This window comes from Gymnodraco acuticeps, unplaced genomic scaffold, assembly GCF_902827175.1.
Source record: "Gymnodraco acuticeps unplaced genomic scaffold, fGymAcu1.1, whole genome shotgun sequence".
In the NCBI taxonomy this organism is placed as follows: Eukaryota; Metazoa; Chordata; class Actinopteri; order Perciformes; family Bathydraconidae; genus Gymnodraco; species Gymnodraco acuticeps.
In genome coordinates, this window is record NW_022989947.1 from 1,692,613 (window position 1) to 1,712,375 (window position 19,763).

Below are 19,763 nucleotides of genomic sequence, written 5' to 3' on the forward strand. Positions count from 1 at the left end.
ATCTAGCTTGTCTTACAATCAGTGGGTATTTTTTTGAGAAATAAAAAACAACTTTACATGAAAGTAGACACAAACATATTCACAATCAGTTTTAATGTGCAGTGTTTTATTGTGTTGCTCTCAAAATACAGCCAGACCAATAGCAGCGAAAAGAGTAACAGCAAAAGACTATTGGTAGGCTACTAATAAAAAATAACAAAATTGTAAAACGAGTGAGGTCAATAATATGAAAAACCCCAATCAGAATGACATGATCATGCAGTTAATTCTAACATAAGTATTGTAACTTAACCGCTAAGCAGGCCAAATGCTTTTGATTTGCATACTAAAATGTCGTGCACATGCTGTATCTGCCGCGTGCTGGCTTGTTTATCTCGATTTCACCAGCAGCCACACCACCAACACGTGCGGCAGAGCAAGGTGCGTCGGCATCTACGCATATACCAGCCAATCAGCGCTGCGGATGCTGCTGATAGGTCAACCTTTGTAGCCAATGAGGGACAAGCGCGAGTCCCCTTCAGCCAATCGCGGCTCACTGCATGCACTGCACGTGTAGCGTCCGTGTTTTGCTCCGTGGGTACATTTTCTAACAGGTTCGGGTATCTGATAAAGTAGACGACACAGGAACAGAGAGTAGAAGAAGGAGCAGGGTCTAAACTGTATCTACGCATCTATCTCTACGAAGGTTACATCTGTAAGGAGTGTCATTGTTTAACTTGGACAAAATAGTTAAACGTGCCTTCTCTCGCGGAGCTGTATTATTTTTACCGATTTTCTGAATCAACTTCTGCTCCAACCTTAAGGTAATACTTTTCTCCATACAACTGTTTTACAGAACGTAGGCTACTTTGTTTGTCAAAATCCATTCTTAAATTGTTAGTTCAAATATGATACGTAGTCACTTTATTTGTCATTAAAAAAAAATCAGAATCGACGCACTTTCATACATTGTGATATATAGGATAGGTAGCCTTAATGAACAATATCAAGTTTCTTAATAGTTAAGGATGTAAAGGTCATATTTTATATTTGTGTGTGCTTGTTGTTTGACTTAAACTAAGAAATAGTGTGTAACCAGCAACCACGTTATACTTATGTTGTCTTAAATTATCAAATTAAATGTCATGAAAAACATTCTGAAAACAAGACTTAATCTCAAACCATATTTGAGGCTATAGGTGTGTTATTGATGTTGAAGTTTCATGAGGTAATCAGTGGAGGTAAGCATCTGTTCCCAGATGACAAGTGTCCTGAACCGTGGTGTACGTGCACAGACACGGACGCTCGCCTCTTTTTTTTTTAAATTACAGTGAATACCAGAATCTCATGGTGAAACTGCAAAAGTGGAAACGCTTAGTCCTACAGTAGCCCATCCTTAGTCTGCCTTCTTTCTATATGGAAATGATATGATATGATAACAAAAGGTATCGTTTGCCTTGTTCTCATCTCGATTATATTCTACTGAGACTTGGTGAACACATCACAGCTATTGGCAACAAACACCATTTCTAATTGGTGATGCGTGATCATAGACTGTATAGTGCGTGATACTGCCAAAAGGTACATCAATACAATGTTTAATGTATTCTAAAAAGAAGAAATATGAAGATATTTTTTGACCTTTCATTTAGACAGTAGCACGGGATGGACATTTCTTTAAAAAAAAAAAATGTAATATTTTTTTTTACTGGAAGACATCAACATATTTCGTTTAGTACAAAGTTAACTAATAATGTAATACTGTAACCCTATTTGATTTAGCCCAGTCCCAGAATTTGAACTGAATGAGTTGTATTTTGACATTATTATCTTTCTGTGTCCACAGATGAATTCCTTGGGTAGTTCTTCCAAATGGCCATCTTATGACTCGCTGTCCTCCAACTCGAGTATGCTCTTCAGTGAGAGTGAGCAGACTGACGATGAAGCAGATGTCTTCTCAGAGGGAGAAGGGGACAGTAGAGGAAACAAGTCCCTCTCAGGGGATGAAAGAATCACACGCTGCCCTGAAAAAACTAAGCATCCCGTCTCTTCTCCTGCTGATGCCACGTTAGGCTCATCTCCTGCAACACCAGGGGACCTGGCCTTCGCTCAGAAAGTGAGAACCCGCCAAAAGATTCTAATATTTGTTATAAGTGGGTTTTTTATTAACTTAATTAGTAAAGCTAATCTTTCTTCTTATTCTTCCAGGTTAGAGATTTGCGGAGGTTTATCTGTCCTTTGGTTGAGCTTCTGCACGGACTGAAAACTGGAAGATTTGACAAAGGTATGTGTTTGTGCAATATTCAACTTTATGACCATCACCTCCAAAGTTGTATTGTTATTACAGTGCCATACATGTTTTGACATTTGGATTTACTTTTTTTTTTATTGTTGCAGGTCTATCAAGTTTCCAGCAGAGTGTTGCAATAGACAGGTTGCAGAGAATACTTGGGATTCTGCAGAGGCCAGAAATGGGGTAAGACTAGCTGCAAGCCTAATATTATCATCGTAATAATCGGGACACTGGCATGCTCATACATAAAGAGTCCTGTCATTAATGCTTGTCCCTGAACTATTTTTGTCCTGCAGTGAGAAATACCTACAAAACCTGCTGCAGATAGAGATGATGCTCAAAATATGGTTCCCTCGGGTGGAATTTCAGTCCAAAGTAATACCGAGCCATACACCCACGCCCACGTTCCGACCACACTGGAGACAGAATCAGCTCCACATGCCCGTTAAGGTGAGCGTCATATTAGATGTCACCTTTGCTACCTATGAAAGTGCATGGTCCACATGACCCTGAGATGTTAAAATGTCGAAACTAAACTTTTGACACAATGTTTTGTTTGGAACCAACAAGCATCCATTTGAAATATATATTATAACAACACTGATAAAACTAGATGAAAAGAGAATGAAAACAATATTATTTTAAAGATTTGGTGAATGATATAAGACACTTAAAGATAATATTCAGCAGAGAATGCAAAGACTGCGAGCTTTAACTAAGTCTTTCTTGGTTTAATAGCTGTCAAAATTCAGTTGATAAGAATGGTTTCTTAAATCTGGTGAAGGTGAAATGATCTGTAGTTTTCCTTTGAGACCTTGGTTTATTATGGTTCTTATTTTTGGTGTTTCTTTTCTGTTCCAGAAGAGAAAGCTGAGCTGGTCAGACCCCGAAGACTGCAGCAAAATCCCAACCAAGCGCACGCACAATCAACATGAGAGCTGCTTGGCTGCGACCCCACTTAACACCGCTTCCACTTGTCTTCCTGGATCACCCAAAAAACAGAGAAGTCCAGAGGACAAAACCCAAACACCAGCTGAGGAACACACGGGTACATTCAACAGTTGCACTTTAAGCAGAAGAGGGGTAAATGAGAGTCAAGGGCAGTCTGAGGTTTCTCTGCCCTCTTGTGAAAGCCTTGCTACACAAGACAGCTCCGTGTCCTCAAGTGACATCTTGACCACAGCTGACTCCACTTCGCTGGCCTGAGCTGACCTTGCTGCCACATGGAGGTGCAACTGAATGCTTGCCATAGGGCGGACTTAATTACATAAGGATTAAGTTTGGCACAGTGCCAGTCCTTTTTGGCTGTAAGGCATGTAAACGGAAGAGGAGGAATAGAAATGCAAAGAGACACTTATTAACCACTGAATGTCCAGTGCAATTTTGGATTGAATGCACTCTAATCTCTAATCCAAGCAAATGTGTATCGTCTGTCTGTAAAGAGTATCATTTTTGCAGTCATTTACCTTTGAGAATATGTAGGAAATGCTTTAAACACTGGTTAAAAACAGGAATAATATATCAACAATTTAAATATATTAATAAAGAATTTAGGATGGTTAAAAATATAATTTGCCAGCTTATTGAATGTAACGTGTTGGTGCAAAGACATGTAGCCGCTGCAAAACAACGTGCCAAACCAAACCATTTTGCATCATCATATCATATCGCACCTTACTTCACCACTTTATTTATGAGCTGTTAACACACATACATTTGTATTTCTTTGTAAATATAAATAGATGATGGTAACAGATTCAAATGTTGCTGAGGAAATATCAAAACCTAATTGATCGATAATAAATACTTAATACTACTCGTAATTAGTTTTGTCAAAAATATGTTTTATTACATGAATTTTAAGCCATCTTTTGCATTACTATGAAGCAAACATATTGTATTTGATTCTCTGTACATTTGGAATAAATGTAATTGCATCTTGGATGATACAGAGGAAATGTACACCTTTCATCAAAGAGTTGCACATATATTTATACAACAAAAGAACTTCCATTCCTGAACTCTTTCTTTGTTTGAAAGCATTCAGCCATTTTCACCATATTATAAATCAGATATCGTTCATGTTGAATGGTGTTTCATCTCTGGTGGTTTGACACCAGTCAGCCTTACTTATATGACAGACATAAACCTAACAATACATTTGCCTGAAATATCATTATCAATCATACAAAGAGTCACTATCTTATGTATCAAATGTGGTGCTGTGTAAATGCAAAGATTCTTTTCTGAGTGATGTTATTTAAAATGTTGTGGAGAGTTGTAGTCTAGTGTTAGGATCTTTTATTTTTTCAAAATAGAAAAACTAAAAGAAGAGTAAAAATGTATTTCTCAATTGTACATCTTCAAGTTTTCTTTGTCGTGGGTATTTCTTTGTTTTTTTTAATGGAATTACTTTATTGATGATTGATTGATAAATGCACATATTTTTATATATTAAATTAATGATGTCCATCAAAATTCAGTGTCTGTTGATTTTCTGGAATTAAAAACACATGTTGGATGAAAAAAAGGTGTCTTGCTTTAATATTGATTCATTATTTGCCAGCTGTTGTGTTGGCAGGTGTTAGTATTTTTTTATTTCCTTTTTCTTATAGTGCATGACTTAGAGGCAAATTGAATCGAACACTTAATAATTCATTTTTCAAATTGATCAGTTCATTGATTTGTTCTAATTAAACACTTAAAGTCTATTATTATTTTTGGTAGAGCACACTGAAAACTTTGAAACAGTATCTTGCAAATAAAGATGTATACATATGATAAATTAACACTTATACAGTAAAATGCATTGGAAATGAGTTCCCCATATATGCACAATTTTCAGTAAACCAAAATGATAAAAAAAATCATTAAAAAAGAACACATCTGCTTGAGCTAAAACGCGTATTAATCACGAACTATTCTCTCTTTTAACAACTACAGTAAATTAAGACCCCACACAGAAAACATACGTATTTTATGACATAAATTACGCACAAATGAATTCTTACTAACTTGTCTATCACACAGCCATGGATGCAGCAGGTGGCGCTATCAGTTATTACCTTCCGTAGCACTGGGTGGCGCCATAATGATGTCGTGTTTGCGGAAGTGTCCTTCATCCCTCCACCAGCGAGGAGTAAACAGTGCTCTAGGATGTCTCAATGCGCTAAGTTTTACCTTTAAATATTAGGTTTGATAAACTACTAGCGCTCATACACAGACACACAGGGATAAGTAATATACTAAGACATCTATGAAAACAGCATACCGAGCATTTAGTGTTTTATAACATTTTAAAAGCAGCTAAGAGTGTACTGAAAGGGATGTTTGTGCTACGTTAAGATAGCATGCTAAGCTAAGTGCTAGCCCCGGCTAACGTCAGTTTGCCTTTTGGAATGGTAGTGAGCAGCGCGAGCTCCTCCGGACATGGCAGCGGGCGCACGAGCCTCTTCTGGCGGCTCTTTCGAGTCCACGATGGGGAAAAGGTTTCAGAGCGTGTCCAACACCATGGACTCAATACAGGGACTGTCAACGTGGTGCATCGACAACAAGAAGTACCACAGCCTGATTGTGCGGCACTGGATGAAGTGTTTGAAGAAATGTGAGTACCTTTACTATGTTGTGACGTCACAGTGATGTTATTGTGTTGTTGTTCATATTATTGTTGACAACATTGCTATGGAAACGTTCATCAGCGGTGGAAGAAGTACTCGGATCTTATACTTGAGGTGAAGTAGATGTACCAGAGTGTAGGAGTACTCTGTCAAAGTCCTGCAATCAAAATGTTCAAAAGTATAAGCATCAGAATAAACTTAAAGATCAATGGTAAAAGTACTCATTCTGCAGATTGACCGATTTCAGAATAATATGACATGTTTTTATTATGATTGAGGCATTAAAGTGTTATCAAAGATGCAGCTAATTGTAATTAGCTTGTATGCTGCAGAGTAGCTTGTGAATTTACTCCAGGTGTAACTTAAGTCTTATTTAAGTGTTGATTTGACATCAGTGATAAATTAGCCAGTTGGATACAATAAGACAAATACGTGTGCAGAATGACCTGTGTGCTCAAATCATTTGCACACGTTTCACAAATTATTATTTCAGTTTTTTTACTGTGCTCCTTTATATATGTTTCCTAATCATAGACTTAAACTCACTTTTCTTAGATAGTATTTTTATTTGGTTTAATGATCACCTCTTTTGAAAAAGTATTGAAAAATTGCTTTGTAGGGAACTGACTCATGATTTCATGGCTTACTCAATTTTATTAATCTTAACAAAACATTTGCTGTACATGAGCGTGCAATCCTCTTCTTTTTGCTCTCTTTTAACTGATGATATATTAGTTGGGCTGGGCACAACTAAAATAACTTGAAAACCTTCTTTTGATGTTTGATTTACGTTACAGTCGCAGAGGGACTGATAGATTTAGCAAATGCATGGTGAACCTGTAAATACGCTCAGTTTCACTAATCCACTCAAATGCAAAGACTGAAGTATAAAAATGCACTTTCTGTTATTTCAGCGGGGGGATATATGATGACACATGGCACTGCACTAAAGGTTATTTGCAACATTAGAAACACTCAAATGTTTTTATTTATCAATGATGCATAAGAATAATGGTAAATCTGGGAAGTAAAGCAAAAAATAGCTTAAAATATTTCTGCTTTAGGCACATGATACAAATTTACATTTACAAATGTCTTACCAAATCCTATTTTTTACAGAATAAGTAATGAAAATTGTTCAAAAAATGTTCTTTAAATACTTTTTCAGGAGCCAGAAAAGATGTATGCTATATGAAAATACTGCATTGAAAACCCTGACATCATAGCAGAATACCGATATACAGGGTCTCCATCTTTGTCTTTAGTGATGAAGATTGAAGATTTTCAAGAATCCAGGCTTTATTTCCACGTGCACAGTTAGCTAGTAGCTACAGTGTAGGTATGGCAGTGAAGTCCTGAGGCAATCGTCTGTACTCCGTCTGTGTTTCTGCTTGGGTTAGTTGCTTTGTCTCTGTGACGCTCCAGCTTTGTGTGCTTCCTAATTTGATGCTTGCTGGCCTAGGTGATGTAGTTGTGTATCTGATTGAGCATATGTCAAAGATGTATTTGATGAGTCTTTGCTAATATATTAGACAGTATGTGACTTTACACCTTGAGTTTTCTGCACGAGTGAGTCTTTCACAAATTGGATTCAAAAGGCTGGGTGTATTCATTGTTCATTGTTTGAGTTCTCTTAAAGATTTTCAGAAGATAATTGAAAAAGTCAAGACTGAGATGTTAACAAGTCTGAAAAAGACCAAGTTACAGGTTTTAGTTATTTAAATCACGTCAACTATGTTGCCTTTGTCTCTGGGAAATTGTTATAGCCTTTTTTGTGATGTTTTTACAGTAAACAATTGTAAAACAAACATAGATAATGAACATACCGTATATGTAAGGTGCACCAATATACAAAATATAACCACACACATTATTTAAAATAGTTCGGTAATCTGTGCTTCCTTTTGACTTCCTCTGTGCTGTTGGATAGAAGATTTGTTTAAAAAAAAAATGTATCAGGAGACTGTCAGCTCATGTACTATCCAGTAGTATTTTTGTATTTACTAATGTATTTTGCCTCTTGCAGAAGTAGTCAAAATACACTGTCAGACAACTGTATACCTGTACCGCTTCCTATTTTTAAACAAGGGGGATTTCTCTGGTTTCTTTCTATCATAAAAACAATTGTTGTTTTAAAAAAATAAATGGGACACTTTCATTTACTGTGATTTATAAAAGGGCATTTCATTTTGTTTCACTATTCCAATGTTCCAAACCATTCTATCATTTTCACACCCACAATCAATGGCTTCAGATGAGCTATTTCTGTTTTGACTACGTGTATGCCTGAGTTGGCTGTTTGGCTGCAGATGTACTCCTACAAACCTGTCTATAGAGATTTGGCCTTCTGTTATTTTTGTCTGTCCTTCTCTCAGCTTGCTGTTTTTGGGCGTGTTTTGAAATGTGTGTCAGAAAGTTCAAATGTTGTTTAACGGAGAACAGTCTAACATACGTCTCTGCTTTTGGTTTACCGAGTACATCACACATTTAAACTACAACATGTTTGTGTAGCATGTAACTGTCATTTTTACTTGCAATACTTATTGATGATGTTTTTAATAAAATAAGTGACACTGTGGGTAGATGAGTAACTTTATATATTTGATGGTTTGCAACAGCTTTTATACATTATATTTTGTAGTTAAAAAGCTGTAACTGCTGAGTTTGTGCTTTGAGGAGGACATTGTGTTTTTCTCTGTATCCTCTCATGATGCATTTAAGCAAGTCAATGGAAACTTTGTTGGTGGCAAATTGCCTTTTAGCGTAAACGCATGGGCTGTGATTTCAAAGATATGACCCCCCCCCCCCCGGTCACAGTTAATGTTTAGAAGGGCCCTGATCAAAATGTATTTATTTCAAACGAGATAGTTTTCGCATAGATCTTGTTATGTACTAATAAATGTATCTGTTGCACAAATTGCATGGTATTAAAGTGGAGTTATTCAGCATTTAAATGGCTTGTCATTATTCATTTGAATACCATTTCAAAGTAATCTAAGTTGACACAGAATACTCTGTACGATTCTTAATTTTAATTAAATGGTTTATGCGATTGACAATTGTGTGTGATTCTTAATTTTCAGGCAATGAAAGAAACGGTGTTCTGGGAAAATGTTTAGTGAGTCAGTAAAGTTTAAATAAAACAATTTGGTGTCCTAACAGAACTTGGGTATCATGCTTGCACTGGTTTAACATGTGAAATCACATTGAATCCTATGTGCAAACAGACAGAACTAATACAATCCTGAAATCCCCAACAAATCTTCACAAATTTAGAAATTCTTTAAAAGAAGTTATTTTTTGCTCCTACTAACTAACTAACTAACTAACTAACATTATGTGTCTCTCTCCTCTCAACAGCCGACACCTCACAGAGGCTCAACCTTTTTTACGTCGCTAACGATGTCATTCAGAACTGTAAAAGGAAAAATGCCATCGTTTACCGTACGGCGTTCGCTGAGATGCTCCCTGAAGCCTTCTTGCTGGTCAAGTAAGTCGTTTTTAGAGATGGGGTTCATCAATTATTATATCTTTTTATTTTATTCTGTATGCCAGACAGTCCTGATGTAATGTACAGATTATTAGATGCAATAATATTGAATACGTCTTTTTTATGTTGTTCTTAGCTTCTACTCCTTCTTTTCTACCTCATCGTGTCTTCCCCTTTTGTTTCTCACTTTGTTTTTCAGCTTTGTCCTCGTTTGTTGTTTCATTCGTTCAAAGAAAAGCCTCACATATAAAACACAAATGTCATTAAAACAACACAACATAAATCTCTGCGCTCCCTCATAGTTATTCTGTCCTTCTTTCTCTAGCACTGAAGGTGACCCAAAGGTGTTAAAAGCTGTGGAGAGGATCCTTTCCATCTGGGAGGAGAGGGGGGTGTATGCAGGGACCCTCATCACTGAGCTCAGGAGCAACTTAGTCAAAGAGGAGTCCCCTCCCGAGACCCCCGTGGAGCAAAAAAGTAAATGCCTAATTCAGCTTTTTAATTTGTTTTATTAAAACAAAAAAACCTGACCACAGTGCCAATCTTGCATTTGATTTAATTTAAAATTCTAGTTAGATCTTGACTCACATTTGATTTGTATACACATGATTTCCCTCCACTTTGGTCACATTATGTTAAAATAATGCTAAATAACGTTTTTCACACCTAACTGTTTTTATTTTTACAATTTTTTTTTTACGGATTTTTTTTATGAATACAAATGTATCCTTTCCTGTTGCACCACTGGGGGGTACCGCTTTTCATTTTGTAATGAATGCAAATATGCAAGAACATGCATTTTTAACATGTATATTATATTCTGTTATCCAAATACTGAATTTAATGTAATATCTAATTTTTCTTCTTTTCTTTTTTTTAAAGCTCCAGTCGAGTCTAAAGCAGATCTACAGTCCAAGATTGTTGCTGAGTTTGTGGTGAGCAAGACATTCAAGTTTTAAACCAACCTAAACTGGAACATTGTTATTTAACAGTAATGCTTGTATCTGATGGTCTGACACTGCCTGCTCTCTCTGCTTTAGCCCCAGGCTCTGTTTGACGATCTGTCCAAGTACAAGAAGTCTCTGGAGGAGTTAGACCTGAGAGAGAAACAGCTGGCAGCGATGAGAGTCGACATCTGCAGTTCTGATGCCCTCAAGAGACTCAAAGGTGCCAGCTCTACTAATCTTTTACTCTTGTACCGCCTGTCCTCCTACAACACACGCCCTTGGTTTGCATTCCCTTAAAAATCACCCTTACATTCTTGATTTTTACAGATAAGGCAGGAGGAAAGAAATTCTCCAAGGACTTTGAGGAAGGAAGTGCGCAACTGCAAGACTTTGTCAAGTTCTTTGACCAACAAATCAAAGTAGGGCCTCCTCTCATGCAGTCCCTCAGCAACGCAGATATCTTCTACGAGATGCAGTACAAGGAGGTCAAGATTGTTGCTAATGTGAGTGACAGTGAGTTTGGTGTCAGATATCACGACCCTTGCTTCCCACCTACAACTAAGTTTACATGCTTGCAGTTTAGAAACATTGATTTCATTCAAATTATCTTAGCATTATTTGTTAGTCCATTTTAGTTTGGCTTTTCATTCATTGAAACTCTATTACTTCTCCTCTCAAGGCCTACCAGACGTTCGCCAACCGGGTGTCCCACCTGAAGCGTAAACTGGACTCCCTGAAGGCCAACCTGCCAGACATGGACGAGTCTCCCATCCCCTCACCTTCCGCAGACGCTCCCTCTCCAACGGGCTCAGAGTCCCCTTTTCACGACCTGGAGATGGCCCGCCCCGATCCAGATCTTGACGGCTGTGCGATGGAGGATGAAGCCGACGCGCCGGCCCCGAGCCCGCTGTCCTCCCCGGGAGGATCCCCAAAACAAATGGAGACCGTCGGGCAGAGTGACAACCGTGAGGTGGAGGACATGGAGCTCTCTGACGAAGAAATGGACAGCGGCGGCATTATAGGTAAGGAGTGGGCTGCTGATGAGGGACTTAATGACTGACTGCTCACTTTAAATGTAACATCTATGAATGCCTCTGGCAGCGATATGCAGGAAATGTGTTAAAGAAATAGACAAGTGAAGTCACTGAATCATGCAGAGATCCCACAAAGAAAAAAGCTCCTGTCACAGCTTTCATATGTCAGCGGAGACCATCCAAGAATGTCTTCTTCCAGCCAATTTGCCTACGACACTTTTCCCACCCGTAGAGCCATCTAATTAAAATTAGACACATTGTTACAGATGTCTCAGACTTTTCTGCATTTTTTTACCACTTTTATTTATGTCTAGGTAAATGTCCAGGCTGTATGTGCTATGTTTATACCAAACTAAACTCTGATAGGTTGGATGTTATTTTCTCCAGTATATACATGCACTTAAAGTTTATAGATTTATTTATTTTGTATTAGAATTAGGAGGGATGAAACCCTCTTTAATGGTCACACATGCAGAGCACACAGCACACAGTGAAATTGGTTCTCTGCATTTAACCCATCCTAGTACCAGGAGTCTAGTACTAGGAGCAGTGGGCAGCTATTGCACAGCGCCCAGGGAGCAATTGGAGTGAGGGGGGATGTCCGGTGCCTTGCTCAAGGGCACCACGGCAGGGCAGGAGGTGAACTGGGACCTCTCCAAGTAGCAGTCCACACTCCATATTTTAGGTCTGGTCGTGGACTTGAACCGGCGACCCTACAGCTCCCAGTCCATGCCCCTACTGACTGAGCCACTGCCGGACATTATATAAGCCTTTTGCAGAGATGTTATTGTTATACTGGTTCTTGTGTGATATTAACCGTTTGATTGTGCTTTCAATTATCCACTCATACTGAGCTGGAACTGGATATGAACTATTTATTGACATTTTGAACAAAATAATGGAGAAATGTATTGAGTACATAGTCAGCTGATTGAGGTTTCTTTTATAAGACCTACATTATTTCAACATTTTATGTAATATCTATAGACTGTGTAATACTATTTTTCCTTCTAAATTATGCGAGATAAGAACTGTCCTTCTTTAACTTGGTTTCTATACTTAATCAAATGTTTTTATTAAAACTTGTTAGATGCATAACCTGTGTAATACATTTTTATTTTTCACAAATAACTGGACTACGTTCCCATAAATGAACTGCGCTTTAAAAAAACAGCAAAGACAAACTTGATTGTGTTGCCTATTTAGAAAATAACATGAGATAATTGTCCTTTTTTATTATATGTAGTGCATATCTGATCGCATCAAAACTCTCTCTCTCCCTCTCTGCTGTATCTCTCTCTTCAGTTGAGGACCAGATTGAAAGCCCCATCCAACCAAAGGTGTCCTCTTTAAAAGCAGAGGCAGCAGTGGCACCAGAGCAGCCTGTCACACAGGTCCCGCCCCCTGCACTTACTCCTGCACTTACTCCTCCTGCACGTAATCCAGCAGTTACTCCTCCAGCAGTTACTCCTCCAGCAGTTACTCCTCCAGCAGTTACTCCTCCAGCAGTTACTCCTCCAGCAGTTACTCCTCCTACAGTTACTCCTCCTGCAGCAGCTCCTCCTGTAGCAGCTCCTCCTGTAACAGCGCCTCCTGTAGCATCGGCTCCTGTAGCCGCGACTCCTGTAGTGCCTCGTGCAGCAGTGGAAAGTGTGGACCTGGGTAAAATTGGCTCCATCCTCAACAGTTTGAATGCAGTCATGAAGAACACAGGTGAGTGCTGGTGGCTACTGAAACACTATTTGAAAACTGTAAAAGAAAAGTAAAATGGTGATCAAATGTAACACAAAGTAAAGATGCAATGATTGATTGGCCACTTTCCAAAGCGATTGTCACCAGTCTGGTGACATAATACTGGTACTGCTACATACACACAATGTCGTCAGTGTGGGAGTTCTTCAGTGTGAGTGAAGAAGAAATAAAGCTTGCACTTTGTTACTCCTGCAAGCCCATACATAATAAGTCATTGTGGAACAACATGAACACAGCTGGCCACAAGTCAGCATCAGCTGCCATACGTAGTGAAAAATGAAGGAAATGGAACAAAATTGTAATAAATGCATCTCTAAGACATAGTATGTGTGGTGTATCAAATATTTTCTTTCTTTATTAAAAATATGTTACCAAAATCCTATTATTATATTTAAGGGATTTTGCGGTTAAAACACCTTGTATCTCTCTCTGTGTTATAGGGCCATTAGTGGAGAGTCCTCCTGCAGCCTCCCCTGCTGCCTCCTCATTGAAGAGTCCACCAGCGGCCCCTGTGGCCCCCCATGAAGCCAGCTCTCTGGTGAACCTCCTCTCTAAGGTGGACATGAGTTCTGCAGACATCCTGGGCGCTCTCTCCAAAGTCCAGGGTAGAGGCAGCCTCGGGGGTGAGAAAAAGGAGTCCTTGTTTAGTCTGAAAATAAAAACATATTTTATTTGATATCACACATTCAAAGAGGTATGTTTGCTTAAAGGGCATTTCTGTATTCTTCTCTCTTCACTCAGGTATCTCTTCTCTTCTGAGCAGCCCACATGTTTCTTCAGTCTCGTCCAGTACAGGAAAAATCCCTCCGTCATCCACATCCGCGTCAGCAGCACTCTCTCAGAGCCCGTCTCTCCCGCCTGTTGCACCTGTGCCTTCTTCACACAGCGCCACTGAAAGGCTGAGTCTGAGTTCCCAAGCCTCGCCCAAGACTTCAAATGCAGCATCTGCTCTGGTCCAGGCTCTCCATCGGGACATGGATCTGACTACAGAGAAATCACCGGCCTTGTCCTCGGATAGCTTAGAGTCTAAAATCCACAGCTTCCTGCAGGGGAACCCGGCTTTCAATGCGTTTGGCATTAGTCTTCCCACAAAGCCTGTGGCAGCAGCGGACAACCTCAGCCCCGTAACTGGGACAGACAACCAGGGCGGGACCCCAGTGCGGGATGAGGGCGGCAGCACCCCAACTCAAGATGAAATAATGGACGAGCCTGTGGTGGTCCCGTTCACCTCCAAGACAAATCAGTCATCGATTGGAGATACGGTTACCATGGCTCCTGTAGCATACCAGAACAGCAGTCAGCACAACAATCCCCCACAGCAGGCCCGCCTGCAGCCTGGGGGGGGCCCTCAGAACGGGCAGGCATACCAGCCGTACCCTTACGGCCAACACAACGTTTCGGAGCATGGCATGGCCGCCCCCGATGCTCACTACCAGCAGATGTCTGCACAAACAGGAGGGCCGGGGCCTGGAGTAAGACCCCCAGGTGGTGTCGGTAGCACACAGACAATGAAAGGCTTTCAGGGGGGGAGTGAAAGCGGTTGGTATGGGGACAGTTACCAAGGGGGGAACTCTCAGCAACCCAGAGGCTACAATGTGACGGGGCCTGGAGAACACAACTCCTCTGGACTTTATCCGTACCAAACAGAGACATTTCGGGAACCTCAACAGTTGGCCCCCCAGCAGGGCGCCGCCACGGCCCCTGGTTACTTCAGAGGTACCCTCCCTCCTGTCCCAATGCTCCCTCCCCCTCCTCGAGTTTTAGACGCCCCTCCTTCTGGGAACAGCAGTATGATGATGCCACCAGAGCAGCAGCAACCGGGGCCCGGCGTTGGAACGGGGGAGGCAATCGGGCCCCGAGGCGACAGTGTCATCAGCGGGATGATCGTCCACGACCATCAACACAAATCCATGTTCCATCCTGATGATTCGCCCTATGAACTCGACAGACCTCACCCTCACCCTAAAGACTTCCATCCTCACTCTGAAGACTTCCATCCTCACCCTGAAGGCTTCCATCCTCACCCTGAAGACTTCCATCCTCACCTAGACAGACCCCTTCCTTCTCACCCGGAGGATTTCCCCCCTCACCCAGACGACCTGGGTTACCAAGATGACCCCCGCCATCATGATCATTATGATGCCCATTTCTTTCAAGAAGACAATTTCCCCCACCCAGAAGATCCTTATCACAGGCCAGGTAACCCTCCGCAGCACTACCCCAGAGTTCGAGGGCCCCCCGCTCCCCCTCTCTCGGCCTCAGAGGACCCTTACTACCAGGGCCACAGCCCCCGTCCTCCGCACTTCGCTCCCAGGAGACCACCTCCACCACATCATCTTGAAATTCGTCATCCTGGACCACGGCCTCCACATCGGCCTCCTCACCCAGCACACCACCCACACCCCAGAGGACCCCCACATGCAGCATTTCCTCGGTTCCAGGGCCCCGGTCCAAGGTTAAGGGGCAAACGTCCTGGTCCAAGAGGAGGCGGACATCCTGGTCCAATGTTCCCCCCGAAAAGACCCTTTCAACCCCCACGGTACTGAGTGGGCATGAAGCTCTGAGCTCACTGGATGTCATGAAGGCAGGGTCAGAGTTCCACACCTGTGAACATCTAGGTGGATGAAAGAGCAGAGGTGGTCACCAGGAATGAATTCAGCTGATACCAGAAGAGGGGCGAAGAATAAAGCAGGAGAACAAGAGACACCAGGAGGCTCTGAGGGGGCTGCTGAGCGGAAGAGTGAAGACAGAAGATGAAAGAAAATAAGAGGTGGATATATATATATATATAATTCACTTTTTGTGTTTTTTCCTCCAGTATGAAGCATTGCATTAAATGTGGATTAGAGCGTCATTTGAGTGTGTGCATGGTATGCGTGTGTGCATGCGCTCAAGTGTAGGTTAACTCATACCGGACGTTGAACTCGACGATAATTATTTTTGCTAAAAGAGAAACAAAAGAATGTAGTTGGTGCAATGTTTCTGCTGTTATATCGTTTTTTCAGTGAGCAGTTTTGACTGCTTCTCTTCAAATCAGCAGTTTCAAGTAGCTTTTGGTAAAAAACTCAATTTAAATTAAATCCCTTTGGGTCTGAAATATGTTATAGAATTTATGTTCCTTCTGCGATTCTCGTTCGCATATTTTAGGCAAAACATTTTTGCATTGTTTCTACACCGAATGTTATATATTTGTGAAGCGATGCTTTCTCCACCTGTGCGTGAGATACCTGCGGCGATAGCTTTAGGTTTCGGAGAGCGGCACACTACTCAAAGGAGGAGAGAGCTGTGAGTTTCTTTCTGCCTCCGACGCAGAAGTGCATTTTTGGAGGGGATGAAGAAAATCGTCTTCAGTTTCGTTTTACTTGTACTGACTAATAAAAATCTGAGTTTGAAAAATGTGTGTTGTTTTTATCCTTTGATCCTTAGACTGTTGCACCACTGCCCCTATTAGTCATCGTCTGTACGCAGCACCGGAGTGTGTCAGTGCTTTTTGTAGAATTACTCATTACTATTTTGAGACTCATGGGGAATAAGATTATAGGGAAGGGTTTGATCCACTGTTAGTTTTCTATTATGTCTTAAAAAGGTTGCTGTTACCATGCAATATTATTCCAGAGAGGTAAAAGTAATCATTCAAGGACTACAAATCTGCCTAACTTGCATCCAAATGGTAACACGTCGATCATAAGGCATTTCCTTCAAATGCTGCCATTTTGTAAAGAAAAGTTAACATTACCATAGGTTGAAAAAAAAGTCTGCTCTAGTTAAATAATTCAATATTATTTAAAAAAAAACTTTAAACATTGTCCACACCGAGGTTACTTTAACCTGTGTGAACTTGCTTTCGTAGTATTTTCTCCACAAAGTTTGCTTTTTTAGATTAGTGGATGATTAGGGAAATGTGCCTAAGACTGTTGTTTTCAGTGGACTCTATTAAGCTTAAATTATTCTCCACTGATTACAGGGCTTATACATTGATTCTGTTATTTCTTATGTCTGTTATTCTTAAACCTGTTGCGTTTTGTTATTTTCAATTGTTCTTTATCTTTGAAAATATGAATCTGCTTTTCTAGTGGGAACTCAACCAAATCTGATAACATGAGATTTGTTGAGCCTTAAAGCTTTCTATTTGGTTTGAAATCCTTCCCTCTATCTGCCCTGGGGGTGTAATGGACACATCTCCAGTCGAGGCTTCATTGTTTCCCTTATGGAACACGTGTTTGTTTCCCTCAGTGCACAGTAGAGGGCTTTCTGTTTCTGCCTCTTTAAGGTAACCCTTCAGTGGGAGAAGTTTGCAAGCCAAAGTGATCATCAGTAAGATGGATTAGGCAATTACCTAACAGGCATTAAAGTCCTACTTGGTTAATTCATTTGCAAAAATAATCAAATGTTAATTGGATATTTTGGACTTGAACACCTTACTTCGTTGTTGGATAATTAATCACTCACTTAATTGATGCTCTTAGAATAAATCAATTCGTATGAAATTTATCAAAATAGAATTTTTAGACTATCCAAGCTCTTTTAACTGTGCTTAGTCACGATTTAAGAAAAAGAAATCACATATGTTACATTTTATATTATCTGAATTTCGATGTGTTGAAAAATAAATGGTTAACTCGTACTCAAACGAGACGCGGAAGTTTCACATTTCACCGTTAATTGCTCTAACTACGTGATTCATTATTTTGGGTGAGATTGACCTTTATTAGGACCTGCTCTCCAATCATTATAGCCTTTGTTCAGGGAAATTAGGATCGATGTTTTACAAAACACTCGTGCAACTGTGCAGCACACGGTGAGACAATTATAAAAAACGAACTAAAAGCTGATTTGAACACATTTTTTGATTTTGTGCGTGATAAAGTAGTGCGGATTTATTTTACAGAAACTATTATTACGAGGCAGGAGTCGGGACGAAGTAATCAGTCATATAATAAAACGTTACTGATAATAAGTAGTGCTGTAAATGTGGGTGAACCGTCGCCAGATGTCAGTAGACCTTTCCAGGATCACTTTCACTTTATCAGCCTGCTTCGTGAGACGAATGGCAGCCATTGTAAAAAAAAAAATCTAGATGTTTTTATACTTTTTCACTGAGATTGATGAAATCGTTTATTGTTCTCCACGTGCTGAAATATGCCATGATAATTCAGATGTGTGTTTAATAATGTATCCTGAGATGGAAATAATGTTTACTTCCTTAGACAAATCTAATTTCCCTTGATTTCTAACCTATTTCCTTTTCCTTCCCTCCCTCCTGCTGTCGTCCCCCTCAGGGATCCAGAGCCACACTTTGATGTGTCTGATGTGATGGGAACCTTATCCACATGTTAACTGATGATGAAGAGGAGTAGGGGGTTTGATGTTGTGGTGGCTCTCCTCTTTGAATCCTGCACAGCTCCTGGCTCTTCTGTTCTATCATGAATGCTGTGCAGCATGTGAGAGATGTGAGTGAGCCTCCAGTTTAATACATCAGACACTAGCAGGAAATCAAATCAATACAAAGGTGAGGGGAAATAAAATGTTGAAATTGTCTCTGTTTTTCTTTGTGTTCAGGGGGAATCTCAGGAGAGCTGGGAGGATGAACAGAGAGGCCCATGTGGGTAAGTACATTCAGAGTTATTGGATACTTCTTAAACTATATATATTGTGTCACTCATACACACAACATCTCAATGAGTTCCACTACATCAAGGGATTTATACACCTGCAATATGTAGAAATTGTCATTGAATGCACATTGTTATGAAATAAAGATCTATTGTTCCTTCTTTAAAATAAAACAAGTTTGTGTTGTCTGTTTATTCTCACAATTAGCAGCTGTTTTATGTCCTTTCAGAACCATTTCTCTCAAAATGTTGAAAAAGCAAAAAAATATTTTGCGGGAAATTTTTGGAATGAGATAATTCATGTGTTTGAAGTATTTCCTTTGAAAAGGTTTAGTCCTGTAATGTGCCTTACTCTTTTGTTTCAAAATACAGGTTGAAGAACTACCTTGCTGCACTAACACTTTTTCTATTTAACAAGTACAAGTTTTTAGGACACCAAAAAAGTAATGGATGCTGTGTTAGAGATTGAACTGCCCAACAATTAATAAAGATAAGCTGCACCTCAACCATGACACAACATGCTACCAACACATTATCTATATATTACTTTCACCAATTCCACAGCACGAAATGCCACTTAATAAAAATCCCATAATAAACAATCTTTTGCCATGTCTTCTACCTAGTGCAACATATTCACGACCACTGTCCACGCTTGTATGCAGCTTGTCACCAGATGTCGTTGTTGGTTACACTCTTAAAAAAATTACATCCATTGTGAAAGTGACACTAAAACTCATTCAAATGTTCTCGTGGCGCAGCTTTCCTATATAAACATTAATGCATGTTCGGTTGGCTGCCCGCACGGTATAGGCTTATATTGGGGTTGAAGGGCAGAAGACAGGATTTAGTGACTGATAGCAGATGGCGGTGTTAACATTAGAGACAAGCCGAGGAGATACTCCCCTGTTGTAAATAAAGGATTTAACGATTCAATCCTGGATCAGGGGTTTGCTGTGTTTTTCTAAATAAACACGTTTAATATTGCGGAAGCCACGCAGAACCAAATCGTGACTCCTTTGAAGTGTCATCGTGTGCG

General features: G+C 40.1%; 2 protein-coding genes across 5 annotated transcripts; both read left to right on the forward strand.

Annotated features, from left to right (window-relative positions):
- Positions 1-586: 586 nt before the first annotated feature.
- Positions 587-4,795, forward strand: ciarta (circadian associated repressor of transcription a). The gene is made up of 6 exons (XM_034210272.1): positions 587-803; positions 1,826-2,095; positions 2,188-2,263; positions 2,377-2,455; positions 2,569-2,722; positions 3,134-4,795. The coding sequence occupies exons 2-6, from the start codon at positions 1,826-1,828 to the stop codon at positions 3,476-3,478; spliced, it is 924 nt and encodes a 307-aa protein (XP_034066163.1). The 5' UTR covers positions 587-803; the 3' UTR covers positions 3,479-4,795.
- Positions 4,796-5,397: 602 nt separating this feature from the next.
- rprd2a (regulation of nuclear pre-mRNA domain containing 2a) lies at positions 5,398-18,848 on the forward strand. 4 transcript variants are annotated; one of them, XR_004568454.1, is made up of 12 exons: positions 5,398-5,876; positions 9,250-9,379; positions 9,705-9,856; positions 10,262-10,314; positions 10,420-10,546; positions 10,654-10,829; positions 11,006-11,348; positions 12,666-13,073; positions 13,553-13,735; positions 13,854-15,882; positions 18,392-18,562; positions 18,672-18,848. XR_004568454.1 is itself a non-coding variant. In XM_034210281.1 (11 exons), exons 1-11 carry the CDS (start codon positions 5,702-5,704, stop codon positions 15,656-15,658), a joined length of 3,522 nt encoding a protein of 1,173 aa, XP_034066172.1. In that variant the 5' UTR covers positions 5,398-5,701; the 3' UTR covers positions 15,659-16,508. The 4 variants fall into 4 exon arrangements, 3 of the variants coding, with proteins under 3 accessions (XP_034066172.1, XP_034066173.1, XP_034066171.1); XM_034210281.1 differs by lacking the exons at positions 18,392-18,562; positions 18,672-18,848 and having other exon boundaries at positions 12,666-12,869; positions 12,900-13,073; positions 13,854-16,508; XM_034210282.1 differs by lacking the exons at positions 18,392-18,562; positions 18,672-18,848 and having other exon boundaries at positions 12,666-12,809; positions 12,840-13,073; positions 13,854-16,508.
- The last annotated feature ends 915 nt before the right edge of the window (positions 18,849-19,763 follow it).

Bases quoted from the DNA above. Each gene is read 5' to 3' on its own strand.
- ciarta (XM_034210272.1), top strand. From the start codon at position 1,826: ATGAATTCCTTGGGTAGTTCTTCCAAATGGCCATCTTATGACTCGCTG. The intron at 2,264-2,376 runs GTATGTGTTTGT...TTATTGTTGCAG, and splicing joins AACTGGAAGATTTGACAAAG to GTCTATCAAGTTTCCAGCAG. The intron at 2,456-2,568 runs GTAAGACTAGCT...TTTGTCCTGCAG, and splicing joins CTGCAGAGGCCAGAAATGGG to TGAGAAATACCTACAAAACC.
- rprd2a (XM_034210280.1), top strand. From the start codon at position 5,702: ATGGCAGCGGGCGCACGAGCCTCTTCTGGCGGCTCTTTCGAGTCCACG. The intron at 5,877-9,249 runs GTGAGTACCTTT...TCCTCTCAACAG, and splicing joins GATGAAGTGTTTGAAGAAAT to CCGACACCTCACAGAGGCTC. The intron at 11,349-12,665 runs GTAAGGAGTGGG...CTCTCTCTTCAG, and splicing joins GGACAGCGGCGGCATTATAG to TTGAGGACCAGATTGAAAGC.